A 25330-nucleotide genomic window follows, 5' to 3' on the forward strand; every position below is an offset into this window, starting at 1 on the left:
TATAAAGAAGTTTTATTAATAGCTAGTAAGCTAGAATTTATAAAAGTATAAATAAATATATTCTATATATTAAAATATCCTTTAGTAGGGCTAACTATAGGTAAGGTTACTATCAGTCCTAGCATAATATACTTCTAGACTGCTATCAGTTTAATATTAATTAGTCCTGTATTAAATTAGTCTATTATTAAATATACCTCCTAATAGTTAGTTTAGGCAGTTACATTCTTATTAGGTAAGTTTTATAGGTCCCTTATATATACATAATGTAAATGCTAGGGTTATAATATAGAGAAAGATAGATAAAAATAAAAAAGGTATAGTTAATTAAGTTAGGAAGCTAAAACTAAAAGGATTAGCCTAACTATATTTAGTTGGCTTTATTTAATTAAGTGCAGGCCTAATAGTAGCTAACCGTTACCCCCTAAATAAAAGTATATTATTAAATTCAGGAGTAACTATATATATATTTAGGGATATAAAGTAAATAAAAAACCTTAAGGCAGTAGCCCTTAAGGACTTCTTTTAGTTAGAAGTAATATAAGTCTTAATAGAGGGATATAATAAAGTGTAAATTAAACTTAAGTTAAGTAATAATATATTAAGAATATTATAACTCTATAATATAGCCTTATACACTATATTAGCTATAAACCTAATGTTATTTATTAAGCTAAGAAAATAAGGAATTTAGTAAGATATAAGCCTAGAAAATAATTATTTATAGCATTTAAATAGAAATAAACTTAATAAGGTCTTAGAGATTAAAAGGTAATAAGTATTTAAATATAAGTATTTTCCTTAAGACCTAAAACTAATATAAGCTAAATTAATAGTAAATATACTTTTTATCCCTTTAAAATAGTATATATATATAATATAGATTAAGAGAAAGCTATTAAGAGGTAATACCTTAATATAATACCTAAAGTTAGACTACCTAGGGCTAAAGGCTTTTTAATGCCTAGCTATATCTATAAGAGGAGTATAGATAAAGTTAAAGATTTTAATAGAAATATAGCAAATAACTATAGTTAACTGTAATATATATAAAGTGATAAAAGCTTACTAATTAATATATTATACTTCTTAAGAGTTAGTTTAAGTTATAAGTCTAGAAGATTAAATAGCTATAGATTTCTACTTTATGCTATTAAGATATATAGGCTATAGTTTAGTATAGATATTTATAGATAGAGCATTAGGGTTTACTTAAGACTATTATATAATTAATTAAATAACCTCTATTATTCTTTTAGCGCTAAAAGGCTTTTTAAATATAATAGAAGTATAATACTTTAAGAAAGTAAAGGTAATTAAATGTAATAATAAGATTATAATAACCTATCTATAAGTATATATTAAGATAGTTTAGTAAGGAATATAATATAAACTATCTGCTTTAAATATATAGGCTTAAAATAGTAGTGTAGAAAGAGTAGCTATAGTTATTATTTAGAAAAGTAAGGCAATAAGGGTAGATATAAAAATTCTAAAATACCTCTAGCTTAAATTAATAAAGGTAGTTACCTATCTCTATAACTATATGCTATTAGTTTAAAGACAGTATAAGTTACTATATAAGATATTTTACTTAAAGTATATAGCTAAGCAGTTAGTAAAACTAAATCTATTATACCTTAAAGTATATAGATATAAAGCGTTTATATTAATAAAAGATATATAACTATAATATAATAGATTGTATTATTAAACCCCTAAAGGGTAGATTAAATATCTAATAGGATATATATTAAGTAATTCTTATAGGATTTAGAATCTATTAAATAAGAAGGTATTCTTAATATAGGATATTACTTTTAATAAATATTAGTACTTTAATAGAAATATAGCAACCCTTTAAGATAACCTATAGGCTAAAGACCTAATAGTAATAGAAAAATAAATTAAGGAATTAATCTTATTTTAATAAATTTAGCCTAATTTATAGTAAATATATTTAGTAAATAAAGAACTAAATAAAATTATTAATAAAAATATAAAATTTATAAGCCTTAAAGCTAATAACTTAATAAAGGTAAATAAGGAATTAGAACTATATACCTAATTTAGATTTAAGTTATTATTAATATCTCTAAAATTACCTCTATTAGGTTTCTTTTATATAATAGAAAATAATCTAAAGGTAAAAAGAGATAGTAAGCTAATAAGTAAAACCTTTACTAAAATATAAATAAGAAATTATATTCTATTTAATATAGCATTTTTAGTAGAGATACTATAATATAAAATATATATAAGTACCTAATAGAAGACTTAAGGTTATAAGAGTTAAGAGAGTCTAGCTAGCTTTAAGAACTTACTGAAAAGAGGGAGCTTACTTTAGCCTCTAAATTAATCTAATGCAGGAAAGTAGGAGGCCTAAAGGGATAGGATAAGCTCTATATTAAGCAAGAAAAAAAGGCCTTATATTAATATATATTAAAAGCTCCTAAAGAGGCTCCCTAGCTTATATATTAATATAAAGAGTTATCTATATTAGGATATAATCTAGAAGGTAGAAGAAGCTTATTTAGAGAGCTATAAACTCTCTTAATTATAGATAGAAATAGCTAAAATTATAGTGAAGGGTTACTGAATACTTGGATATTATTAGGTTTAGTTGTCCCTGCTGGCTCTGCGCCAAAGTATGACGTTGATGTTGCCATCATCGGTGGTGGATCCGCCGGTATCCATGCTGCCATCAACCTCAAGGATGATGGTTTGAGGGTTGCTGTTATTGAGAAGGAAAACCAGATTGGTGGTCATGCCCAGACATATGTCAACCCCGTGACGAAGCGACCTACCAACATTGGCGTTACGCTCTTTGAGAACACCAAGACTGTGCAGAAGTACATTGGTCGTCTTGGTGTTGCTCTTGCCAAGAACAACCCCTTCTCTGCCACCACCAGCACAAACAAGCAGTATGACTTCACTCTGGGCATTCCCATTCCTGCTCAGTCTCAGGCTCAGGCTGCTGCTACCAAGGAGGCCATGGCCGCTGCTATGCAAGCTTATGCCCAGAACGTCCTCCCCAAGTATCCCTGGATCGACCAAGGTTATTTGATGCCCAACCCTGTTCCTCAGGAGCTTCTTCTACCTTTCGGAGAGTTCGCTGCCAAGTACAACTTCAGCGCTATCCTGCCTCTCATCAGCCAGCTGAACTGGTACCCCGGCAATATCACCGCCATCCCCACCATCTACGGTATCAAGAAGTTCGGTCCTGGTCTCCTCCAGAGTGTTTCCAGCGAGTTCCTCGTTGCTGCCTCAGGCGACACCCGAAGCATCTACGAAGCTGCTGCCAAGGTGCTTGGTAACAGCATTTACCTCAACTCCGAGGTTGTCAGTGTTCGACGAAACGTTGCCGGTAAGGGTGTTGTTGTCACCTTCAACCAGAATGGCAAGACCACCACCCTCCGGGCCCGCAAGCTCGTTGTTGCCATGCCTCAGACACGCGCCAACACCAAGATGTTCGATCTCTGCGAGAAGGAGAGGAAGCTCATCACCAAGTTTGCTGCTTTCGGCTACGTCGCCGGTGTTGCTCACATTCCCGGCCTCGAGAACGGACTTCAAAACGTCGGCGCTCTCACCCCCGCCAACGTGCCCATCGTTCCTGGTAACAACGGCTACTTCCAAACTGGTTCACCGGACGACTTCCTCATCGGCACTGGTTTCCCCAACACTGACTACACCCTCGAAGACGCCAAAGCTCTCATGCGCAAGGAGCTCACCACTCTGGCTCGTATTGGCGGTGCCCCCGCTGATGCTGCCGAGAAGTGTACGTTCCCTATGCTCGAGGACCATGCTCCTTACTACCTCCACGTCACTGGCCATGATATTGCCCAGGGCTTTTACCGTGACCTCATTGCGCTTGAGGGATATCGCAACACTTACTGGACCGGTGCTGTGTTTGCTGGACACAACAGCGGTTTGATCTGGAACTGGAACGACGGTACAGTTCTGCCCGCCATCAAGAAGGATCTGGAGCTTGAGACTTCACTGTAAGGTGGATCATATGAGATTATGTATTACTTTCGCTGAATCTTTTCTTTTTAAACTTTGATAGAAATACAATGATTTAATGCAAGGCGCTGCAATTGATGTTCCGATCGATATCTTACTATACAACGACGTGATAATCTCAGTAAGGCTCTTGTGATAGCCAGACCACTGCATGCCAAGCTACTAACCAGTAGATGCGTTGTATATTACATTCATAGCCCGCCTTACTTGGATTGCATGCTACCATGACTTTTCACAAGGTTTGCCGCGCCGGTCGGGGGCTATGGCCCTCTGGCCTACCCCGAACGCAAAAAGAAATTGCACAACACTACAAAAAGATCGTGGATAGGCTATTACAGCTTTTGAATGCGTAATCAGGGAATCGAACCCTGGGCTCCCCGACGCTGCTCGAATGGCAACGGAGAATTTTACCACTAAACCAATTACGCGGTGCGATTGTTGAAGTACGACGGTCACTTCTGTGTTTGAGAATGTTTGGGTGGAGTTGAGATGGGGTTGAGACCCAGTGTTCGGGTCCCTTCTCCTTCTTCGTCCTAGTGTCAACTGACTACCGAATCAATTCGCAATGGCTCTTCGCCAACAGTGGGCTATCAATTTACCTGTTGTGGTTTAGTTCTTCATAGCGGCACGTCATACTAAGTGTCACTAAAAGTTACTGAAGCAGATACGCTCAATGCTGCGGATGCCCCTCCGCTCCGTCAATAACTTCCCCTCTCAACATTCAAGGAAGAAAATGGACGACTATACTATCCTGTCAGTTGCGTTGAGCGCCTTCGCTGTTCTGGCAGGTCTTTATTTGCTTATTTCCAGTACCAAGACGCGAGAAGCCGGATTGGAAGTCACCCAAGTAAGTAAGCTCACTCAAACAAAAAGCTCCGGCTAACAAATTCCCGAAGTTGTATGTTTATCCCGTCAAAGGCATCCGAGGAACGTCTTTGACAAAAGCGCGTCTCGGTCCATATGGCTTCGAAGGGGACAGGACCTTTTCTCTGCAAAAGGTCAACCGAGATGAAAACGGCAATATTTCGCATGAGACGATGCTGATCGGATATCATTTGAAACTCGCTCTCTTTTCAGCTTCTGTCGACTATGATAAGGGCCAAGTCACGGTGAGGTGGACTGGAGACAAGGCAGATGATAGCGTCGACTTTCCTCTGAAGCCTGCTGTTGAAGGTCGGAAGACGATCGAAACCAGTCTGCATACCAGCAAGGCCAAGGCCTATGATATGGGAGATGAGCTATCACAATGGTTCTCTGACCGCCTTGGCGATGAAGTCCGACTCGTCTACATTGGGAACGAGTCAAGAGCCGTCCTGGGTTCCTTGGCTCCTCACAGCTCAGACGCTTTGAAGAAAGCGTCCTTCACCGAGCGTATCAAGAACATTCTCCCTCCTTTATCTCACCCACCTGAGCGACTTGCCTTCAGCGATCTTGCCCACTACCTAGTCGTCACAGAAGAGTCCAACAACGAAGTTTCATCTCGTCTTGATGAAGGCTACTCAATGGACATCACCAAATTCCGTCCCAACGTCGTCGTCCGTGGCGCTTCCAAAGCGTTCGCCGAAGATTTTTGGGGCGAGCTCACTTTTGCAGGTGGAGTACGCATGCCCTTGACAGCAAATTGCTATAGATGTCAGAGTATCACTGTTGACTACAACACTGGAAAGACTGCTACTGATGATCGCGGTACGGTCTGGAAGAAACTCAACAAGGATCGAAGAGTGGACAAGGGAGCGAAATGGAGTCCTGTCTTTGGGCGCTATGGCTTTTGCTACGGTGATGCGACGAGTAAATCATTGACGATTGGCCAGCGGGTCGACGTTACGCGAATTAATTCTCAAAGAACGACATTTGGTGAGTTTTGTACCTCGAGATGTATACACATACTGACCAGAATAGATTGGCCGCATCTAAGTACTTTCGGTGTATCACAAAAGAAGTAATTCAGGCGGGTGCACTGGATAAAATGGAAGTTGGTGCTTTAGGAACTGCTAATATAATATCAAATCTTTTATTGACCTTAGTTCTCCTGCTTTATACTTATGCTCATACTGTTTTAAATACAGAGTTCTTCATTTACTCTCCAAAGGCGTCTTGAGCCCCGAAACAAATTTACTGCCCTTCGCGTTCATCCACGATGTCTCGCCTCGGGCAATGCAAAGAATGGCGGAGGGACCAAACCACCGTTATTTGCCTCACAGTCTTTTAGCGTTTTCTCGGCCGTGGTATGATCATTTCGGTCCCATAGCTTCAGGGGGGACTTATACCGAGGAGGGTTGGATCTTTTCTTGGCAAAGTACTCCTGCCATTGCTTCCTTGTGTTCATTTTCCGCTCGGCTTCCAGTCTCGCTACCTCTGTCGTGACCTCTTCCTCAGTCGGGAAATGAGCTTCTTGTCCAGGACACAATCTCGCATCGTCGAAGAATGCCCAGGCTCTCTGTTGGTGTATGGTGCGTCGCATTCTCTTGACTTGGACGACTTCTGTATTGGTACGATTGGGGCGTCCTGCGAGTCGATTCAGTTGAGCACTGTCTTCCCTAGATTGCATCTCCTCGACCCTGGAAACAATGTGGTGAGCTGAGTCGCAGCTCCTCCGGTCATATTTTGAACACATCCTCGCAATCCGCATAGGTTGGTGTTCTGCCTTCGCCTCCATCATCAAGTGCGACAGCACATCAAACCCACACCAAGGTAGCGCTTTGGGGTAATAGGCTGCATTCTCGAGAGACTTGTAACGACGGAAGGGATACTGTGGATCGTAACACATCGTTTCGACAAAGAATGAGTCCTCACGTTCGACCCGTCTCAGAGAATCACAAGTCTTCTTGTAGTCCTTGAACGTCTTTGCACCTGCATATTGGACGAACATCGCGCTGTAGGATGCTTTCATGTATTCATATACGCACATCAAAGCCTTCTTCTCCCAGCTGCTCAATCCGAGCTTCAGCTTCGGTCGGAGCTTGGTCAGTGCGTGGTGGACTCGTTCGTTGCTGAAATTGCAGAGGACCTCGAACTTGATAAATGCTTGAAAGAGACGAAGTCTCTCTTGGGGGTTCAAGTCATGCAGAGTGATGAGCTGCGGGTCAACGGTGTCGATGTATGTGCGGCGCGGGGGGCGAAGATACGCCTCGGCAGTATTCTGAGCTGTTGCCTTGCTGAGGTAGTCGTCGATGAACTCGCCCATGCGCTCAAACAGAAGCCGAAGCTTAGTGGTCGTGTCGTTATCACCACGGCGGAAAGGTAGTGGGAGGGTCTTGGCTTTCCATTCGCGCAAAATATCGGAGATTTGGTCGAGGTCATCAGTCTCGCTGAGGTAAATGATCGCTAGAGCGTCTTGGAGAAGACCATGATCGTTTGCATCGGTACCTACAAGTTGCAACAGGTATTCGCGCACATAAGTCGACTCAGTAGTCGTATATTGGGCCAGCATGGCTGGCGAGGCTCGGATCAGTCGAGCGGTCGTCGCATGCGAAGGAATAGATCCGAGGATCTTGATGCGGACCTCAGCGGGGAGTCTGTCGAAGAGATCCATCTTGTATGGAGTTGGATGTAGGCAATGGGGGTATGATCGATGTTGTTTAGTTTGAGTGATGCTGGAAGGTAAGCGGAATGTTGTGACTCCTTCGGTAAACGCGAAGGGAGAAAGGAAAGCTGAGGTCTTTTATATTGAAGGACGAAAAGCACTAGGAAACTTGATGCCTGTGAGCAGTTATTATTGACACCTTATTTAAATGTCAGAAATTTGCTTTACTACCAGTGGCAGGTGTATGGCTACTTGCTTGGCCACAGGGTTAGACTTCAGGCTGGTTAGACTGGTAATTGGTGTACGATATTGCTTTTCGCAAGACAAGCTTCTGCTTTGCAAATTTCGTCAATAACCAAGAGACCTTATCCTGTTTAAGCCTTTGAAGGTTTGCAAAAGGAAGAGACTAAAATGTATATAACCTTAAACTTTCATCTCTGGTTGAGGGACGGGAAGGAAAGTTTTCATCCGACAAGAGGGTTCGAGGAATTAGATTGTTTGCTTATAGTGTCCGCTCATGAACTGAGTCGGCATCATTAACAGTTGTTCTGGTTGTGTTCAGAGGGACAAGCCTTTCGGAGGCTGAACAATGGAGAAGAGGACAAATATGGAACAGTCTCAACAAGAGTGTTCAGCATGACAAAGACATTTTTATCTCTCGTTCTCAAATCATAGACTGACTCACGGTTTTTTGGGTGAGAACAAATGGAAAGGAGGAATAGTAGATCAAGGCTTGAAGGTTAATGTCGGTCGATTACTCACTAAAGTGTCCTTCTCAGCTGACGCAAAGAGCACTCGTATCCAGCGTAAGAGGTACAATCTACATCTGGACCTTGACTCTTTTCATGTAAACCCCCGCGTCATCCTCATGCTTTCGCTTCTAGCTTGAGATGCCGACACTCCGTCCACAGCCTTTTCCTACATATGCTCCATGTAAGACCCAAGCATCTCCGCCACAATGCGATGCGGAAAGGTCAGGTAAGGGTCGAAGGCTACTTTCGTGTGTGTAACATTGGGCCATGTGATTCCATTCAAATCGAATCTCGGTTCGTTGAGTGCTTGGAGGATGCGCGCATCAATGTCAGCCTGGAAGACATGGGCGAAATTCTTGTCCCCGTCAAAAGCCACGAGGAGTCGCACCTTTTTAGAGTCAGTAAAGTATCAGCTACAGAGTGAATAAACGTACAGGGAAAGTCTCTGGCATTGCTCTCTTCTGTTTGATTGCCTGCGCTTGTGCCAGGGACAACAGCAGACAGACGATGTAAGGGTCCTCCGCCCAGTTCTCCGGGATGATTCTTCGCAAGTGGGAGTCGCATAGTCTCTTGACTGGAGAGTTGGCCTTTTTCCTGGGGTGAGACGGAGGAGTGTACCGTCTCTGCCGCTCACGGAGGAACGTTCGGTAATAGGCACAACCGATAACCGGTGGCTGCGTCTGGGGAGATGGCTTGGCTACATGAAGGGCATAGCAGAACGTTTGATGAACGGGGCGTCCTGCGTAGAAGAACTTCGCGACATACCTGTTCAGAGAAACTAAGTCAATTCTTCGATGTCGGGCAAGGGGGATGAGAGTCGACTTACGGCTTTGGCTTGAGTTGAAGAGGGCTTCCTGGGGTACAAAGAAGATGAATGGCAGACTTGATCTTGCTTTCGGTGTCCGGAACCGTGGCAAGGCGCATGACATGAAAAATAACATAGACTGAGTCAAGATCTGCAGCGGCATCTCCGCGAGGCTGCGGTGGATGAATGGGCCGATCGAAGTGCAGGAAGCGAATGCCCAGGAGATCAAGGTGTTGAGAGGTCCAGAATAACGGACGCGTTGCGAACCACGAGTTCTCAACGCTCAGTTGGTGAAGGGACTGAGTCGGTGAGGGAGGCATCGTGGGTGATGCCTCATGGGGTTATGAGGATTTGTCAAGATGAAGTTTACGTTGGCGCTGATGCAGTGACGAGGAGGAAAGCTTGCTGCGGCCAGGCCTGGTAGCCGATCGGGGGGACCATCCTTTGAGAGCCCCACTCCCCAGTGATTCAAGGACCTCTCTCCACGGAACATAAGGCAACGTAGACTACCTTAGCCTCTAGGAGCAAGACACCGGGCCTTTATGCAACATCTCAAAAGAATTTACAAGATATCCTAAACTTAGCAAAGATATCCTAAACTTATGCTAAGTTGCCTAAGTCCTTTTGTCGTTTAGGATCAATCTCCTAGGTTTTCTTTCCTCCTCTAGACTAAGTGAAAACAGCAGAGAACAGTGTCAAGCCAGCTTGAGATGAAAGCCCCGAACATGAAACAGCACCAGAGGAGGAACACTTCTACTCCTAGTTTTCCCGACGCCGCCAAATACCTGTTGCCATAGCATCTCTTCCACACTCGCCGTGGAAAGCTCTCAACCACAAACGACAACAAAGTCCATACTCCGACCTTCGTGAGCCCCGATACCCAAGCAATAGCAGACGGCTACCCCAAGCACCCCCTCCACAGTCGAATGACAACGCACACTCAAAGATAAATCCCACTCTGCCAGAATTTGCAGCGCTCTGGAACAGTCTCATCCGTCGCGATACCGAAGCCCTCGTTACCGATATAAAGCATACGCCTCTCATCCCCGTACACCGGTACCCCCTGAGGAGCCGCCAGCGAAGTCGCGTTCCCTGTGACCGCGAAGCTCGTCAAAAGCTCTTGAAACCCAACAGCAATAGCTTCATCGGCCTCTGGATTCCGATCCGGACCATTGTAGAAGGTATAGTGCATCTCGCTGCCGTGAAGGCCGGGGTAGACGTTGAAACGGTAGCTCTTGGCTCTGCTTCCGTACGCGGCCTGCAGGTACCCATACTTACAGGTGAACTCTGACTCGGCCTTTGTGATGGAGGCGCGATCCGTTTGATTGGTGTACCCATGGCTTCCGTCAAACACTGGTGGGTAGAGCGTCTTCTCGATATGGTCAAGTGTCTCGGGGCTGGCGTTCGAGTATGTTGACTCCAGAAACTTGCGGTACCCAGCATCGTCACTTGACTCTGGAGATGTGAAGATCAGTCCTTCATCTTCGTTGAAGCCAATCAACAGATCTACATTCTGGATATGCCTCCCTTCTGCAAACAGCTTATCCGGGTTCTCTGGTACGTACAGCCCATCCACAAATGGGCCTGCAGTACTTGTTCCCCAAGCAGAGTTTGAGATCAGAAGCCGGTTAGCCTTTTGAACGTCTTCAGTTGACAGTTTCCTAGCCGCTTCCAGATCCGAAACCTTTGCAAGAGCGAGGAACTTGTCAACAACATCATTCTCGAGTTTATCATCCGCGATATGAACCCTAAGGCGCGTCAGCGCAATACGGCATGGGTCTTTGCGCCCCTTACCAGCCAGTGCTCTGAGGGATCGCCCTCTGGAAGAGTGTTCTTTCATCTTTACCTCCAAAGGCGGTCAGATGATGATAAATACTGGCACCTGTCAAGTTCCAGTCAGTGTTGAAGCTCGCCTCCATGGACCAGAAAGACAAACCTCCAGCTGACTCGCCCATGATAGTAACACGAGTTGGATCGCCGCCGAACTGATGGATATTCTCTTGGATCCATTCAAGCGCCAGTCTCTGGTCGTAAAGTGCCGCATTGGCTACCATCGTCTCTGAACTCCGCATCAGTAACACATCATCAGTACCGGGTCGATTCACGTCATTACCGGGGTCCAGTTTCGATCCAGCAAGCCATCCAAGAGCACCAAGCTGTGAGTCTTCAGTCTTCTAATTTCCTTGAACCCAGCTGACAATAACATACTCGATAGTTTGCAGAAACAAAGACCAAGCCTTCCGGACTCGACGGATAACTCGCTTTGATGAGACCCGCGGGGTCGAACCAGCCCTTCTCACCGGTAGTATACCCACCTCCTGAGAGCCAGAATATCACCGGTGCCAATCTCTTCGCTGAGTTTTCGAAAGTCTCAACGGGCGTGATAACATCGAGAAAGAGACAATCTTCTGTCTCCCTGGGGTCTATCGGTATCTTCAAATCTGAGGGCTCTTTGAGGGCGTATCTTTGTTCTTCGGTCAGAGTTGAGATCTTGCCACTCAGAAAGTCTGGCCCTGTGAACAAAGTGTATACTTCCCAAGCGGCCATCGCTTGGGGACAAATTCTGCCAACTTCTCCTTTGTCTACTGTCACGTTACGTCCTTTAGGAACAATAGGTTTCGCGCTGCCAAGTAAGTACATCGGTAGAGAACATTCGGCAACCGTGGAATCATTTTGGGCAGAGCGGTACGTACAATCGAAGATCACCTATCGGCGGTTCACCGAATCTGATGTTGGAGAAATTGTACAGAACCGAAGATCCCTTCACGTCAGTCATGTCAACAACGTCACGTCATCAATCGTATTTCTTCTTACCTCTTGCAAAGATCCCTGGTAAACCGCATACCCAAGATCTACAACAGGGCCTTCAGAGGCGAGGACTCCGTGGATACTGAGGAGAAGGACGACGAGATGGCTAGCCATGATTAAATTGGAGACCCGCAATGTCATGGACAAGACAATGTGGACAGTAAAGGACAGTCTTTTAGGGAAATACAAACAAGTCACACATGGTCTTCATATAAAGCTCGGGCTGCAAGATACAGGCTATCTCGGCATCTTAGGGCTGACAGGATTCCGGGTAATGGCATTAGTCCATCCTTCACGCAAGTCAACAGACAAATGCGAGTTTGAAAGAATTCTGGCAGCTCTCGATCCCCGAAATATAAACGAAAGAGGAAGATGAGATTTAATGCTTTGAAGTATCCACGACATTTATGCCAGCCAGGATACAATATTTCAAGGTAGTATTTAAGGTCATTGACATCGATTCAACCCCTGCAACTTTTGCTGGTCCCTAAGCTAGGGCTCTGCGTTTTATTCTTTAGCGGGCTTAGCGCGTCTACGCCACTGGTGCCATCAATAGGCGCCTGAAGAGGCTGGCGGGTTGCTCCGTTTCGTCCGGCAATCCTTTGCTTTTCCTCGGCGTGCAAGGTATGACATGCGCTCCCCAACTAAAGAGTGTACTTGTACAACGGACTTTTCTCTCCCATGGCATCCAGTTCTTCTTGAGGATACTTCTGACGTATCTCCGCCTCGGAAAGCTGAGCCCTGGCTTTGTTCGACTTCCAGAGACAAAACTCCATAAGCAAAGCGCAGGAGGCAGCCAGGCAGATGATCCCGAGCGAAACCCCATACCCAGTCGGATATTGAGGGCCTTCTCTATCGAGAAAGATGTTTGTTCCAATGAGGCCTATAACTGTGTTAGAGGAGATGCTGATAATGAGACTCCAACTGGTAAACTTACTGCCCAGGTTTCCCGCAGCCAAAAGCCAAGCCAGACCGATAGATCTCTTCCACGATGGTGCAAGGTTGTTACCTGTCCATGCGCTGATACCTGGAAGAAGTGGATAAATACCGATCTGAGCCAGCATGACACCAACATACATGGCTGGAACATTATCCGCCACGTTCTTGGAGTAATTGAACAGCACAGCCAAGGCGACAAGGAGTACCGACATCGGTCCGACGATGAAGGGCATACGCCACGACAAGCGATCCGAGAATCTTCCAGATAACCATGCAGCAACACCACCACATACATACGGAGGCATCGTCAGAAGCTGCGATTGTGCGGTTGAGAATCCAAGCTGCTTGATGATCTGTGGCATGGTGAACTTGAAGGCAGCATTGGGGACAGAATTAGCCCAAGCGAGGATAATTCCCAGCAACACCTTCCAATCGACCATTGTCTTGAAGAGCAGCTTCCACGAGAACTTGTCTCCCTCTTCCGTGTTTGATCTCACACCGGAGAGTCGCAAACGAAGGTCCACAAATCGCTTCTCATCATCTGAAAGCCACTTGGCCCTTTCGGGAGTGTCAATGATGAGGAGTGGCATCACGAGACCAGCTGCGACAGTCACAGCTCCTTCAATGAGGAAGATCCAACGCCAACCGGCAATACCTCTTGCACCATCGAGACGAGCGATTCCGAAAGCCAGGAGGCCACTGAGTGCACCAGAAAATGCCGAAGCTGTGTAGAAAATGGCGAGACGTTGCTGAAGCTCATGACGGGGATACCAACTCGAGACGATGAAGACGGCGCCAGGAAAGAAACCTGCCTGGTCTACGGGTCAGCAGGGTGTCGAGGAAGAAGGAAGTGCCACTTACCTCGAATACTCCGAGGATTACTCGGCACGCGACGAGGCCTTGGAAGTTCTGCACCACTCCCATACACGTCATGACGATTCCCCAGCATATAATCAAGAACGACAGCCAGATGCTCGCTCTGACCTTCTTCAAGACAATATTGGAAGGCACCTCTAAGGTTTGTCAGTGGATCGCTCCCGTATCTGTCGTGAAAACTCACCAAAGATGATGTAGGGCACAAAAAAGATGGTGCTGGCGATGTTGTACTGGTTTCCCACAAGGCCAAGGTCCTTATCCATCCCCTCGATTTTCGCGTTTCCAATATTTCCTCGGTCGATATGCGCAAGTAGATATAGAACGGCCATGATGGGAAGGAGTCGAAAGTCAATCTGCGCGCGTCAGTTGAAGCTACTGTGCCGCCTGTTATGGGCATACCTTTTTGACGACTTTCTTACCAGTCTTTCCTTCATACCCCCTCATGAACTCAGCATCCTCTGGCGATAGGCCTGGATAGGCATCGGGAGCGTGCTCGACAAACTTGTCGTCTACCTTGATCGGCTCAAGGGCTTTGTTGTTGCTTTGGTCCATGGCTCGTAGGGATAAGTCTCATGGATTGTGGGTGAATTCTTTGCCTACTTACTCACTCTGCCACGGGGTTAAGCATGGTATATATGTTGACCTGGATCACGGCGATCAAAGCAACTCTGTCCATCGGGTGCGCTCCGGTGTTACTGAGCCCCAGCCTGAACCCCATGGGGACCCCGCATCTCACCTCATTAAGCTAGAGGGGACTTAGTGTTGGCTAACTCGCAAGGTTCTTCCTTGCCTGAGTCACGTCAAGCGGGGGAACCTTGCCTTGGTCGGAATGGTTTCGATGTGTCGGCGGAACATGATATCCATCGGACATTCTCCGACCTCGGGGAAAGACCTGGTTCCTAAGCAAAGGCTTACTTCTTTCGAAAAATCCGTGACGAGTCCGATCTTCATTTGCAAGGGGCATTGATGGTTATCGTGTTCAAGCTTCTCATGGAGATAGGCAGACGAGTAATTACGGGAGCAAAGAAATAGGTTCGAAGACACAATACTGAAATGACATGACGCAAGCACCTATCAGTCCAGAAGAAATTCATCAGGTCATCCATATGCATTCAGGTATAGTAGCTATGTTATCGCGATATCAGAAACCTCCATTTCAAAAGAACGCAAGGGCATTTGGCGGGCTTGCAACAGCGCCAGGTACCTATCCAAAGTTAGCGGCTTCAGACATGGCTATTAAGGAGCAAACCCACATTCATCGGCGAACTTGACATGAAGAAAGTGTATCTCCCTAGTGTCTTGCATGTTTTGGCAAGTTCTTCCAGGTAGAATAGTTCTCCGATGGGCATACCCCAGCCCGCCAGAAGCCACTCATGCAAGTGCCATTCCAGATCTTTACATGGCCAGACTTCCAATGAACGTGCATCTCCACAGATCGCTGCAATCTTGGTATCCCAGAGGAATTTTAGGAGTTCTTCAGATGGCTTGAGACCAATGTTGTCAGGCTTTTGCGTTTGGTAAAGCTTATCAAGATACTCGCGCTTAGCAGCGTCCATATTCTCGTACTGATACAGATATCCGAACCGGATAACGATGATGTCCCCCGCTCGCAAAAAGTCAAGGCTCATGTTTTGAAACTCCAGAGTTTTGGCGATCTGGTCAAAGGGGATCTCGTATGATGACATTGCATCAATTTCCAAGCCCTGAGCGAGGGCCCATGAGTACCAGTCAATGAAGACAGCGCGGCCCGCGATGCCTTTGGCCGAGACATCTATAACTGGTCAGTCTACAGCTCGTTGCATCATTCAATGAGTTTGATCATACGGTGGATACTATTTGGGTGGTCCGATGCGGCAAATTCTTCGGCTTTGCGGCCCATGTAGTACAACTGTGCTGTTAGCTTTGGCTAAAGGATAGCTGGTGTGAACGCACTGCTTCATTTTGATAAGCATAATGTCGGAAGCCATCCCACTGAGAACTGCATTGTGAATTGAAGCTCCACTGTCGCATCACGGTCAGCTTGAGAAGGCTCGCTGTAGATGAGGGAAGCCTACTTCATCATCATGAGCATGCTTCAGGGGCGCCTTATTGATCAATCTAAGTTCCAGGTTCTTGCGAGCGAATTTCGGGTATGAGGCTCCCTTCATTGACCAACTTTATCGTACGTTAGCGCCAGTGTAATGTAGTTTACCAGGGCATCACTTACTTCAATGACAGCCTGGTCCCAGTCTTGAAGTTCTCTCTCGCTGCTTGTCCAACTACCTCATCTGTCAAATAGTTCAGAGTACCCAGCTGGTCGTCTTTGCCCAAAAGTCCCCATGCATTACCCCGAGGGCCAGTCTTGTCCAGCGGAAGTTGGTCGAAGTCGGGATGTTGAGCAGTCATGATGTTCAGTAGCGCGCATTCGACTGTTTTTGACTTCCAGCCGTCAGATTAGTCCTTGAGCTATGCATAAATAGTGATTCTGGGTATCTTGCCGAGATCCGGTTGCAAGTCATGGGTTGCGGGGCAGCCAGCTAGCTGACACGGAAGTCTTCCAAAGCATGTCCGGGAAAAGCCCGAATGTGCCTGATGCTCGGGCTGGATCCGGTAACGACGCATTCCCAGGTCAGACTGTCAGAAAACAGATCATTCCATCGTCAGGAAACATCCCCGAAGTCAGGGCTGAAGAGCATCGTGATACTTTTCCGGTAGTCTCAATGGATGGTTCACTGGGGAAAGTTTAGAATCTCAAGGACATAACATGTTCAGCACTCTTGGCCCTATGCCTACTAACCCTGATGGCTTCCAATCAATTTTGCTGGAAGTCTCGCGTGAATCTTTCTTTTCTCCAATTTCAGCCTTGAACAAGACGCCACAAGCATAATAAATGGGGCAAAATGCGAAGCTATGAGTTGTCAGGAGGAGATACAAGCTTCTCTACAGATTATAGCAGAGTGGAGTTCCTTCTCTTCTTGAACCTCCAACATCATTCTACCTTGATGACAATTTCCCCTTCGCCACTTGGTGGCTCAAACCCAGCCAAATACATATCAAAGGTCTCACCATCAATATCAAAGGCTGAGTCACCATTTCTCTCAGGGTCTTTCGCGTCTAATGAGTCCCTCTCAGCTCTTCGTCGTTGAATCCGGTTCCAGAGAAGATCTCGGCCAGCATCGAGATATACCAGTACCCAGCGACCGCCGTTGCGTTCCACAATAGTTTTGTACTCATCTCGATAATCTTTATCGTAGAAAGATAAGTCTAGTACTACATCGTTGGACTTGTCTTGCAGAATACGCTCAAGGTCTGCGATGAGATTCTGGCTTGCTTCTTCTTGGTATGTTTCGTATTGTTCTGGGGGGTAGTCGATTTTGTAAATACCATGAGACTCGTAGATTATTTGGTCGTTTGAAAGTCGCTTGAAGTTTGGAAACTTAGTCACGATAGCTTTGGCGAGAGTTGACTTTCCGGCTCCTGTGCACCTTGATCAGCAGCCGTGCCTTTGTATTAAGTTGAATGGTTCGGTTCTTTTGGCTTACCAGCCATTCCGCAAGTCATGACTACAATGGGGCAGTCGCCTTGTCTTGTTCGAAAGAGGTGAGGCCATAGCTGAGATCAAGGTCAGCCTCACGGAAACCCAATTTCTTTTCGGCTTACCTGATCAGGTATATCCTCAGATGGGCTACCATCAGCGCTATCCGTTGAGGCCATGATTCCTATGTTAGAGGTAGAAGCGTTTGGTGCCGAAACTTCATAATTGGAGGCACTTTAGTAAGAGGTTGGAACTTAGATGCGGCCTGAAGCCGAGAAGAGGGCTGATGAGTCACAAGATAACATCACACATGACACCTATAATCCTTAGTCATCGATACAATACAATTTGCCCGGCACACTCAAACGTTTATAATAGCCTAGTAATTTAGGTTGATTAAAGTAATCTGTATTATTAGAATAAATTATTATAAACTATTGCCAATACATGGCATTCCCAACTCAACCCGTGACTATACTAAGCTGGTCTTGCATATGTCTCATCTGAGACACGAGATCCTATCGACTCCGCGTTGTTCTCCAATGCATGCATCTCTACGTCTACGGTGACTATAATCCCTCTCCTAGATGAGCCATCATCAAGACCTTCCCAGTGGTCCTTGCCGTCGTTCTCCACGTCTCGTGATATGTTGTACCCTTTCACACGGCTTGCAGTTCCGATATGACTAGTGATGCCCAGCCCATTGGATCCCCCGTATGGCTTAGGGGGTGAGTATTGGCGAGCTGAGCTGTCAAATGTAATCCAGCGTTTGACGAACTTTCTCAAAGCAGGGAGAGAACCAGCTATGATACCTATTCCTGCTTCGACGGTGCTCCATAGAGAAACATGGCAGTGCCGATCTTGATTCGAGTTAGAGATATAAGTCGACCTGTTCCAGGAGCAAGATTAATGGCTTACAAAGATAGTCCGGATTGGGATGGAAGTAAAACAAGACAAATGGCATCCGAATAATTGTAGCAACCGATGCACTACACCAGTTAGTGAAACGACGCGTATGTTTCAAAAGCGTGACCTACAGAGCACCGAGTCCAAGCACCATACTGATGGAGACCTTTGTCGCCAATTTCATCTGCGCTTTGTACAACATCAATGCTGGTAGTGCTGCACAGATAATGTCGGTCAATATCGAGGAGGCCGAGACGAAACAAGCCAGAATTGCCAGAGCCGAAGGTGGTGAGCATTTTCCGTCACCATTCCAAGTTGCTGACAATGGCTTGCAGAGCACGAAAAGGCTTATGAACACAATCATGGCGCAGATAACAGCCATAGCAAGTGTCATCCATGCAACCACTCGATGCCATGGTATAACTGCGATTCTTAGTAGGGCGTCGCATATAGAGGCTTTTATGAAGACGAGGGATGCGCAGTAGAATATTTGGAAGAGCCAGACATACTGAGCGCCAGGCTGTTAGCCAGATACAAGGAGATAGAGGAGGTGGGGATGACGTACAAACCTTCCATGAGGGTAAATACCCTCTGGGAGGACTGAATCTCGCTGGCCTGCTCCATAGTATGTAGATTTAGAGCTTACGCCGACAAGTATTGCAAACAAAATCTTGCGACTGGATGTTAGCTGCATGTTTACTGTAAATTTTCTGGTGGTGAAACCAACATATCCAATTAGCATCAACATATCATCAGCTCCAAAAACACGGTTCTTTACGCGAATAAACGTCCGCAGAAAGACAACAACGGTAGTAAGGATACCGAACAGAATAGAGGTGATGAGCTGAGCCAAACCGAGCCCGCGAGGCTCAATTGTCGGTGCAGCAGCCATTTCCAGTGGGTCGACGCCATGCAAGGGCACACCAAGCGAGTTCAAAGTCTCTGAACGGATATAGCTACGGATACGGGGTCTGTCTTATACGCTGTTGCTATCAAGTTGCTGGCTTTCTGTTTTCCGTATAAAACGTAAAGGAGACGCATAGACGCCGGGTAACAGTTTTCCAGGCAATAACGTCTCCTACCTAAAGACTGGCCACCCCTATAGACTGGCCACCTTAGCCAAAACACTAAAAACCTAATATTATAATTAATTAATAAATTATTATAATATTATATTTTTTATATTAAATAAAACTTTAGTTAGTAAATATTTATATAGAAATTAGTATAAAGATCTTTAAGTTTTAATTTCTTAACTTTATTTACTATTCTTTTTAGTTATAAAGTTTTTTATATCTATTTATAAGCTTTCTTTATTATTAGAATCTTTATAAACTTTATATTTAGGTTATAAATAACTTTTTTATGCTATTTTAGTTAATTTTCTTTATTTTCTTACTATAGAATACTTATTTCTCTATTTTATTACTTAATATTAAAGTTATAATAGTTTAATTAATTACTAATCTTCCTAAAAAGTAGCCTAATAGTTAGATTTTATATTATAGAAGCTAGGATTTGGCCTAAAGCTTGCTGAAGCTATATAGATAAATAGGAAGTCTTTAGGAGACTTAAATCCTGCTTTTTTGCTAGTAAATTTACTATAATAGCAGGAGAAAGTATCTTTATAACTATTAGGTTTATTAGGACCTTTATTAGGTTTATAGGCTACAGTTTAGTGGCTTTAAAGCCAGTAATTATATTAAACTTTATAATAGCTTCTCTTTAAGCCTTATTGTAAGTATATAGAAATATAATCTTGCTAATATAACTGTTATTAAAGATAGAAATAAGATCTAAAAGAAGATAATAATATGCCCTTTTTAGAGGACTAAAAACTATAATATTTAGTAACTAAAGGATATAGAAAATATAAGTAGAAAGAAATAATAGATATATATTATTATTATAATATTTCTAGAGGAAATCTTCTATAATATAACTTCTATAGCTATTAAGAATAAGAAATTAGGATTTATTTTTCTTTTTAGGCTATATTAATAGAATAAAGACTTTTCTTAACTAAATTAATGCTAATTTATTATTTATTTAGCCTTTATTACTATATATAAATTTTTAGTCTTTTAGGAAGTTTAAATTCTTAGGGAAATATTATTATTAGACTGTTTTCCTTTTAAAAATAACTATAGGTCTTAAGACCTTTCTGGTTACTAAAATATACTTAAGAATTATAATTTAGATATAAGAATTAGGCTAATAAATAAGTATTAACTTCTTTAATTAATAATTAAAGAATAGACTGTTTATTTTTATTCTTTTTATTATTTTAACTTTATTAATATTATATTTATTTCTCTATTTAATTAGGTATATTACTGGTATTATAAAAAGCATAAAGAATACCTTTATTAGTTTAGAAGAAGCTCTATAATATTAATTAAAGTTAATTTTCTTGCCTTTTAATATCTTAATATTAGGATTTTATTTTAAAAAGCCCTATAATTAGTTCTTTTTAATGCCTTTTAGGAAGCTATTATAGATAGTAATCTTACTGGTAAACTCTCTAACTTATTAATATAATATAGGATATTTTAAATTAGCTTAGATAATAATTTAGTCTTAAAGACTTTTTTCTTAAGTATTAAAAAGCTTTTAGTAAGGTTTTTAGGCTTTTTTTAGTATTATGCTTCTTTTAATCTGACCTTAGAGTATAGAATGGTTAATGCTATAAGCTTTAGCTACTTTATTTATTAATATATTATTTATAACTATCTAAAATATAGTACTTATATCTTTTTTATTAAAAGAAGGCATTTTAAATTAATTAGTATTAGTTTAAAATTAATTAGAATTAAATTAATAGAGTTATAACTGTTTAAAGTATATATAAATTAGGTGGCTGGGTTGAGAATGAGGTGGCCAGTCTGTGGGGGTGGCCGGTCTTTGGGTGGGGGACGTTAGTCCGTCACTCACTCTTACCAAGCATCAGACCTTGCCCAAATTTGTCAAAGTCTTACTCCGGGGGAACGGGACACTGTCTCCTTTCTTAGGGCAACCTATCGGAAGTTGCGCATTGTAGATTATTCTGTAGTTAGGTTTAAGCCTCGATTTTCAGGGCTGACTGAGTCGCGTGAGCCCTAGTCTATTGATGTTGATCAAAATCCCTATCAACTCTGAAGCTCTACGATTGGGTTAACCGGCTACTACAGTTACCCCAATAATCTTTTGCGGAAGAATAAGCTTAGATCCCCTTGTGGCATGTGTTCACGTCTATTTCAATTCATTCTGGTTCTTCTCCATCCGTGGAAATGCTGTCGGGAATGCTGATACCGTTTATCTTATCTTATCTTATCTCCCTTATCTACACCAAATGGCCCACATCAATCAGCTTCACTTCATTCTCGTCGCAGACAATGAAAAGTCTCTTCACCTCATCCTCAAACTTACTTTCGGCGCAATGAACTCGTCATCGCAAATACGTATCGGTGGTGCAGTCTTCGAAAACCACAAATCCAAAAGACAGGAAGCAAGAACGGAGCTGAGCTCCGTAATGAAATCTACCGTAATCACTTGCCTGCTCAGGGACAGGTATAATAGTGTATGATCAATTCATTTCCAGTAACCGTGATCATTAGAGCAAAGATGTATCATCTGTCTCGTTATATCCTTGCAATTATCGTAGCCCTATGGCTTAGAATGAAAATCTTGCCCAGGTAATAAATAGGGCTGTCCACCATGTCAGCTTGTCACGTTAAACAAATATTCTTCACGACATTTATTCTGACAAGCATAATTGCCCTTTACACCCTTGGATTTAATTGCTCATCGTTGAAACAAAGGGAGACGACATTGGCTCGCCTGACTCTCCAGTGAGCGGCGGCAAATTCATCTTGAGTTGCAGAAACACGATCCGCAATTCAGGCCAGAAATTGCTGTGCCATACACCTGATACAAACAGAATCCTTGGCACAAACAGGTCCACAATCATGCTAGGGTTTCGCGGAGTTAAACAACGTAAGTGAGCCAATGAGACTCAAAAACGGCCAAGAAGCGCGTATTCTCGCTCCAGATCCGAAGTCATCGATAGAGCAGCATTCAGTCCAACCGTCTCTCCAACACATTTTGTTCAGTTTGGTGGCCACGCTCTAGTGATGAAATGAAGGCATCTGTCAATTGTTCCATCAGTGTTTATATAGCCTCTTCTACGAATAAAACACGACCCTCGAAACTAAACGTCTTCCCAAATAAGCTTGGGTAATAAGCATAATTTTTCCGTCACCGTTTCAAGATCATCTTGGCGCCAGCCGTTTGGGTCACTCAACATGGGCATGAGACACTTCGCGTCGGACAATCGGCTCAACATACCATCTCAGCCTAGCACGTTTTCAACGACAAGACATCTAAAAGGGTCCCAACATCGTCAACTAACATGACTTTCTCTCACTTCTTTGGTACTGCTCTTTACTTTCCTTCATTCAGCTCTCATTCATTCGTTACATCTTAGGCCGGCCTAAGTCATTCGTTTATACTTTTTTCACGGCTTGTCATTCATTTCTCTATTCAATATGCGTCTGCAAAGTATCGCTGCCATCTTGGCTGCTGCAGCCACGGCTTCTGCCCAGAGCGTCTCGGGCAAGGCTTACGGTTTCGCTGCTGGTGTTACTGGTGGTGAGGGAGAGGCTGTTACGCCTTCTTCTGCTGAGGAGCTCGCTACACTCCTTGCTGATGACACTCCTCGTGTTATCTACCTCGACAAGGAGTTTGACTTTACTGGAGATGTCAAGACTGGTGCTGGTTGTGATCGCAAGAGCTGCAGTGCTAGCAACGGCGGTCAGCTTTACCTCGGTGATCTTTCTTGCGGCGGTGATGACAATGTCGCTGTCAGCTCCATCACCTACGACGCTGCTGGTCCTGAGCCCCTTCCCGTTGGCAGCAACAAGAGTATCATCGGTAACGGAAAGGCTGTCCTCAAGGGCAAGGGTCTCTCAATCAAGAAGGGATCCAAGAACGTCATTGTCCAGGGCATTGAGTTCACCGACATCAACCCCGGTGTTGTATGGGGTGGTGATGCTCTCGAACTCAAGGGTCTCAACGATGGTGTTTGGATCGATCACTGCAAGTTCTCCAAGGTTGGCCGCATGTTCATCGTCTCTCACTACGACGGCTCCCGTCTCACCATCTCAAACTCCGAATTCGACGGTGTCACCGACACTTCTGCTTCTTGCAACGGCAACCACTACTGGACCATGATGTTCTACGGTGAGGGTGATCAGGTCACTCTCGATCGCAACCACTTCCACGATGTGGCTGGCCGAGCTCCCAAGCTTGGTGAGCCTGGTACCAACGGTTACTTCCACGCTACCAACAACTACTTCCAGAATATGAAGGGTCATGCTTTTGATGCTTACCAAGGAGCCAACGCCATCATTGAGGGCAACGTCTTTGATGGTGTCGATACTCCTATCACTAAGGAGGCTGCTTCCGTCAGCACTCTGTTCGTCGCTGATGAGAGCGGTGCTTCTGCTTGTCAGTCCGCTCTTGGCCGTGCTTGCGTGCCCAACTCTGCTACCAGTAGCGGTGATCTTCCCTCTCTGAAGGGTGAGAGCGGACTCAACGCTGTCGCTAAGAACAAGGACAACATCATCACCCCCGTCTCTGCCAGCGAAGTCACTGCTCTTGTCCTCGGTAGCGTCGGACCCGCCAACGTTGGTTCCGGCTCCAACTCCGGATCCAACTCCGGATCTGGCTCTGGCTCTGGCTCTGAATCCGCCCCATCTCAGAGCCCCGAGTCTGGCAATGAGGCTACCGAGACTACTCCCGCTACACCTGAGACTACTCCGGAGAGCACCCCCGAGACTGCTCCTGAGACAACTCCTGAGGCTGTCAACGAGCAAGAGGCCCTTCCCGATTGCCCCGAGGAGACCGAGAACGAGCCTGTTGCGAATGCAGAGGTCAAGCCTATCGCTTCTGACGACTGCGAGGAGGAAACGGACGCTACCCCTGCCAAGACTGAGGAGAAGCCCGTCACTACTGGCGACTGCGACGATGAGATTGAGGCTGCAGCTGATACCTCTTCAGAGACAGAGCAGAAGCCCACTGCGCCTGCGACTCCTTCCAAGCAGGTATCCTCGTCTAGCGACGATTGTGATGAGGAGCCCAAGGCAGAGGTGAAGCCAGTTGCCACCGGAGACTGTGACGAGGAAGAGACCTCTGCGGCTGCCACCGACTCCTCCTCTTCCGCTGGTTCCTCCACCGCTCAGATGTACGGTCAATGCGGAGGTAAGAACTGGACTGGTGCTACCACATGCCCCTCTGGCACTTCTTGCAAGAAGATGAACGACTACTACTCCCAGTGCATTGGCTCCAACAGCCGTGTTCGTCGCTATATTCAGTAAAGAGCGTTGGCTGTAACCAAATCGCGACGCGACGTGACGCGGTTGAACTTTTCTTGTAATTATTATCATTTATTTACTCACCTCGATGTCGAGCAATGAAGAGTATATAGCAATTGAACGGGCACAGAACCCGACTTCACTATCATAAAATTCCAAAGCCGATATGAATTGAGCATCTGAACAGCGTGGTGGACTCTGCAAGTCGGTCCAGGCCCTAGTTCAGAGGCGGGCGCTAGCGCGACGCGACGCGTTTATTTACTGGCGAAGCTACCCTGCACAGAGATAGGTTTTGTAGTTACACACTTGCAGAGTCGATTTAATAGCATAAAAACCGTCGCTTGTGCCAAGGAATATTAGGTTCCTACTCGAAAAGTGCAGTTTACAGAGAGATCATCACAGAATATTGCGATTCAGAGGTTCACGATCAATCTGATGTTTGCCTGGTTTTTGAACTAGCTCCTGTTCAAATATGACACCAACCAAATTGTCAAGCGGAAAAACGTATTCCAGATCTCGCTTACCCAATGCTCTCATGTTCGATTCCCAGAACTGGAAGAATTGTTTTCCTTTTGGAATGATTGCAATAAGCCACTAGAACTCGATCAATCCTCGCGCGCATGTCCATGTCTGTCTTCCAAAGATTCCTCTAAGCACCCGCTGTGGATAAGTCTGTGCAAGCTTGCATATGCACGGCATTAACGGGTGCTCACTTCTGGAAGTTAAAGTTGGCGTTCACCAATAAAGACAGACGGTTCATGCGACCACTGATCAACAGTGACGCTGCAAGTTGTCACGAGTCTCAATCATGCATATGTCGAACCATTTGCC

At 44.5% G+C, this 25330-nt stretch overlaps 10 protein-coding genes; 3 read left to right on the forward strand and 7 right to left on the reverse strand.

The window, feature by feature from the left end:
* Positions 1-2363: 2363 nt before the first annotated feature.
* FFUJ_14867 (uncharacterized protein) lies at positions 2364-4005 on the forward strand (the record flags this gene model as incomplete). XM_023576858.1 has 2 exons in its annotated part: positions 2364-2373; positions 2618-4005. The coding sequence occupies 2 exons, from the start codon at positions 2364-2366 to the stop codon at positions 4003-4005; spliced, it is 1398 nt and encodes a 465-aa protein (XP_023430011.1).
* Positions 4006-4756: 751 nt separating this feature from the next.
* On the forward strand, positions 4757-5966 carry FFUJ_14868 (related to MOSC domain protein; the record flags this gene model as incomplete). XM_023576859.1 has 3 exons in its annotated part: positions 4757-4870; positions 4920-5877; positions 5923-5966. 3 exons carry the CDS (start codon positions 4757-4759, stop codon positions 5964-5966), a joined length of 1116 nt encoding a protein of 371 aa, XP_023429903.1.
* A 185-nt stretch (positions 5967-6151) lies between these two features.
* On the reverse strand, positions 6152-7555 carry FFUJ_14869 (uncharacterized protein; the record flags this gene model as incomplete). The annotated part of the gene is made up of 1 exon (XM_023576860.1): positions 6152-7555. The coding sequence occupies one exon, from the start codon at positions 7553-7555 to the stop codon at positions 6152-6154; it is 1404 nt and encodes a 467-aa protein (XP_023429904.1).
* Positions 7556-8464: 909 nt separating this feature from the next.
* On the reverse strand, positions 8465-9423 carry FFUJ_14870 (uncharacterized protein; the record flags this gene model as incomplete). XM_023576862.1 has 3 exons in its annotated part: positions 8465-8686; positions 8733-9063; positions 9125-9423. The coding sequence occupies 3 exons, from the start codon at positions 9421-9423 to the stop codon at positions 8465-8467; spliced, it is 852 nt and encodes a 283-aa protein (XP_023430004.1).
* Positions 9424-10043: 620 nt separating this feature from the next.
* Positions 10044-12025, reverse strand: FFUJ_14871 (related to carboxylesterase type B; the record flags this gene model as incomplete). XM_023576863.1 has 5 exons in its annotated part: positions 10044-10851; positions 10898-11259; positions 11312-11726; positions 11797-11864; positions 11918-12025. The coding sequence occupies 5 exons, from the start codon at positions 12023-12025 to the stop codon at positions 10044-10046; spliced, it is 1761 nt and encodes a 586-aa protein (XP_023430005.1).
* A 530-nt stretch (positions 12026-12555) lies between these two features.
* On the reverse strand, positions 12556-14278 carry FFUJ_14872 (related to putative tartrate transporter; the record flags this gene model as incomplete). XM_023576864.1 has 5 exons in its annotated part: positions 12556-12794; positions 12849-13662; positions 13712-13863; positions 13911-14079; positions 14126-14278. 5 exons carry the CDS (start codon positions 14276-14278, stop codon positions 12556-12558), a joined length of 1527 nt encoding a protein of 508 aa, XP_023429905.1.
* A 604-nt stretch (positions 14279-14882) lies between these two features.
* On the reverse strand, positions 14883-16111 carry FFUJ_14873 (uncharacterized protein; the record flags this gene model as incomplete). XM_023576865.1 has 6 exons in its annotated part: positions 14883-14930; positions 14980-15497; positions 15551-15614; positions 15659-15727; positions 15781-15880; positions 15933-16111. The coding sequence occupies 6 exons, from the start codon at positions 16109-16111 to the stop codon at positions 14883-14885; spliced, it is 978 nt and encodes a 325-aa protein (XP_023429906.1).
* A 583-nt stretch (positions 16112-16694) lies between these two features.
* On the reverse strand, positions 16695-17419 carry FFUJ_14874 (related to ATP/GTP-binding protein; the record flags this gene model as incomplete). XM_023576866.1 has 3 exons in its annotated part: positions 16695-17182; positions 17248-17317; positions 17366-17419. The coding sequence occupies 3 exons, from the start codon at positions 17417-17419 to the stop codon at positions 16695-16697; spliced, it is 612 nt and encodes a 203-aa protein (XP_023430006.1).
* A 298-nt stretch (positions 17420-17717) lies between these two features.
* Positions 17718-19038, reverse strand: FFUJ_14875 (related to integral membrane protein PTH11; the record flags this gene model as incomplete). XM_023576867.1 has 5 exons in its annotated part: positions 17718-18100; positions 18159-18229; positions 18278-18654; positions 18712-18816; positions 18874-19038. 5 exons carry the CDS (start codon positions 19036-19038, stop codon positions 17718-17720), a joined length of 1101 nt encoding a protein of 366 aa, XP_023430007.1.
* Positions 19039-22672: 3634 nt separating this feature from the next.
* On the forward strand, positions 22673-24502 carry FFUJ_14876 (related to bromodomain protein BDF1; the record flags this gene model as incomplete). Its single annotated transcript, XM_023576868.1, has 1 exon — positions 22673-24502. One exon carries the CDS (start codon positions 22673-22675, stop codon positions 24500-24502), a length of 1830 nt encoding a protein of 609 aa, XP_023429907.1.
* Between the last annotated feature and the right edge of the window lie 828 nt (positions 24503-25330).

This window comes from Fusarium fujikuroi, chromosome FFUJ_chr04 (genome assembly GCF_900079805.1).
Source record: "Fusarium fujikuroi IMI 58289 draft genome, chromosome FFUJ_chr04".
Classification (NCBI taxonomy): Eukaryota; Fungi; Ascomycota; class Sordariomycetes; order Hypocreales; family Nectriaceae; genus Fusarium; species Fusarium fujikuroi.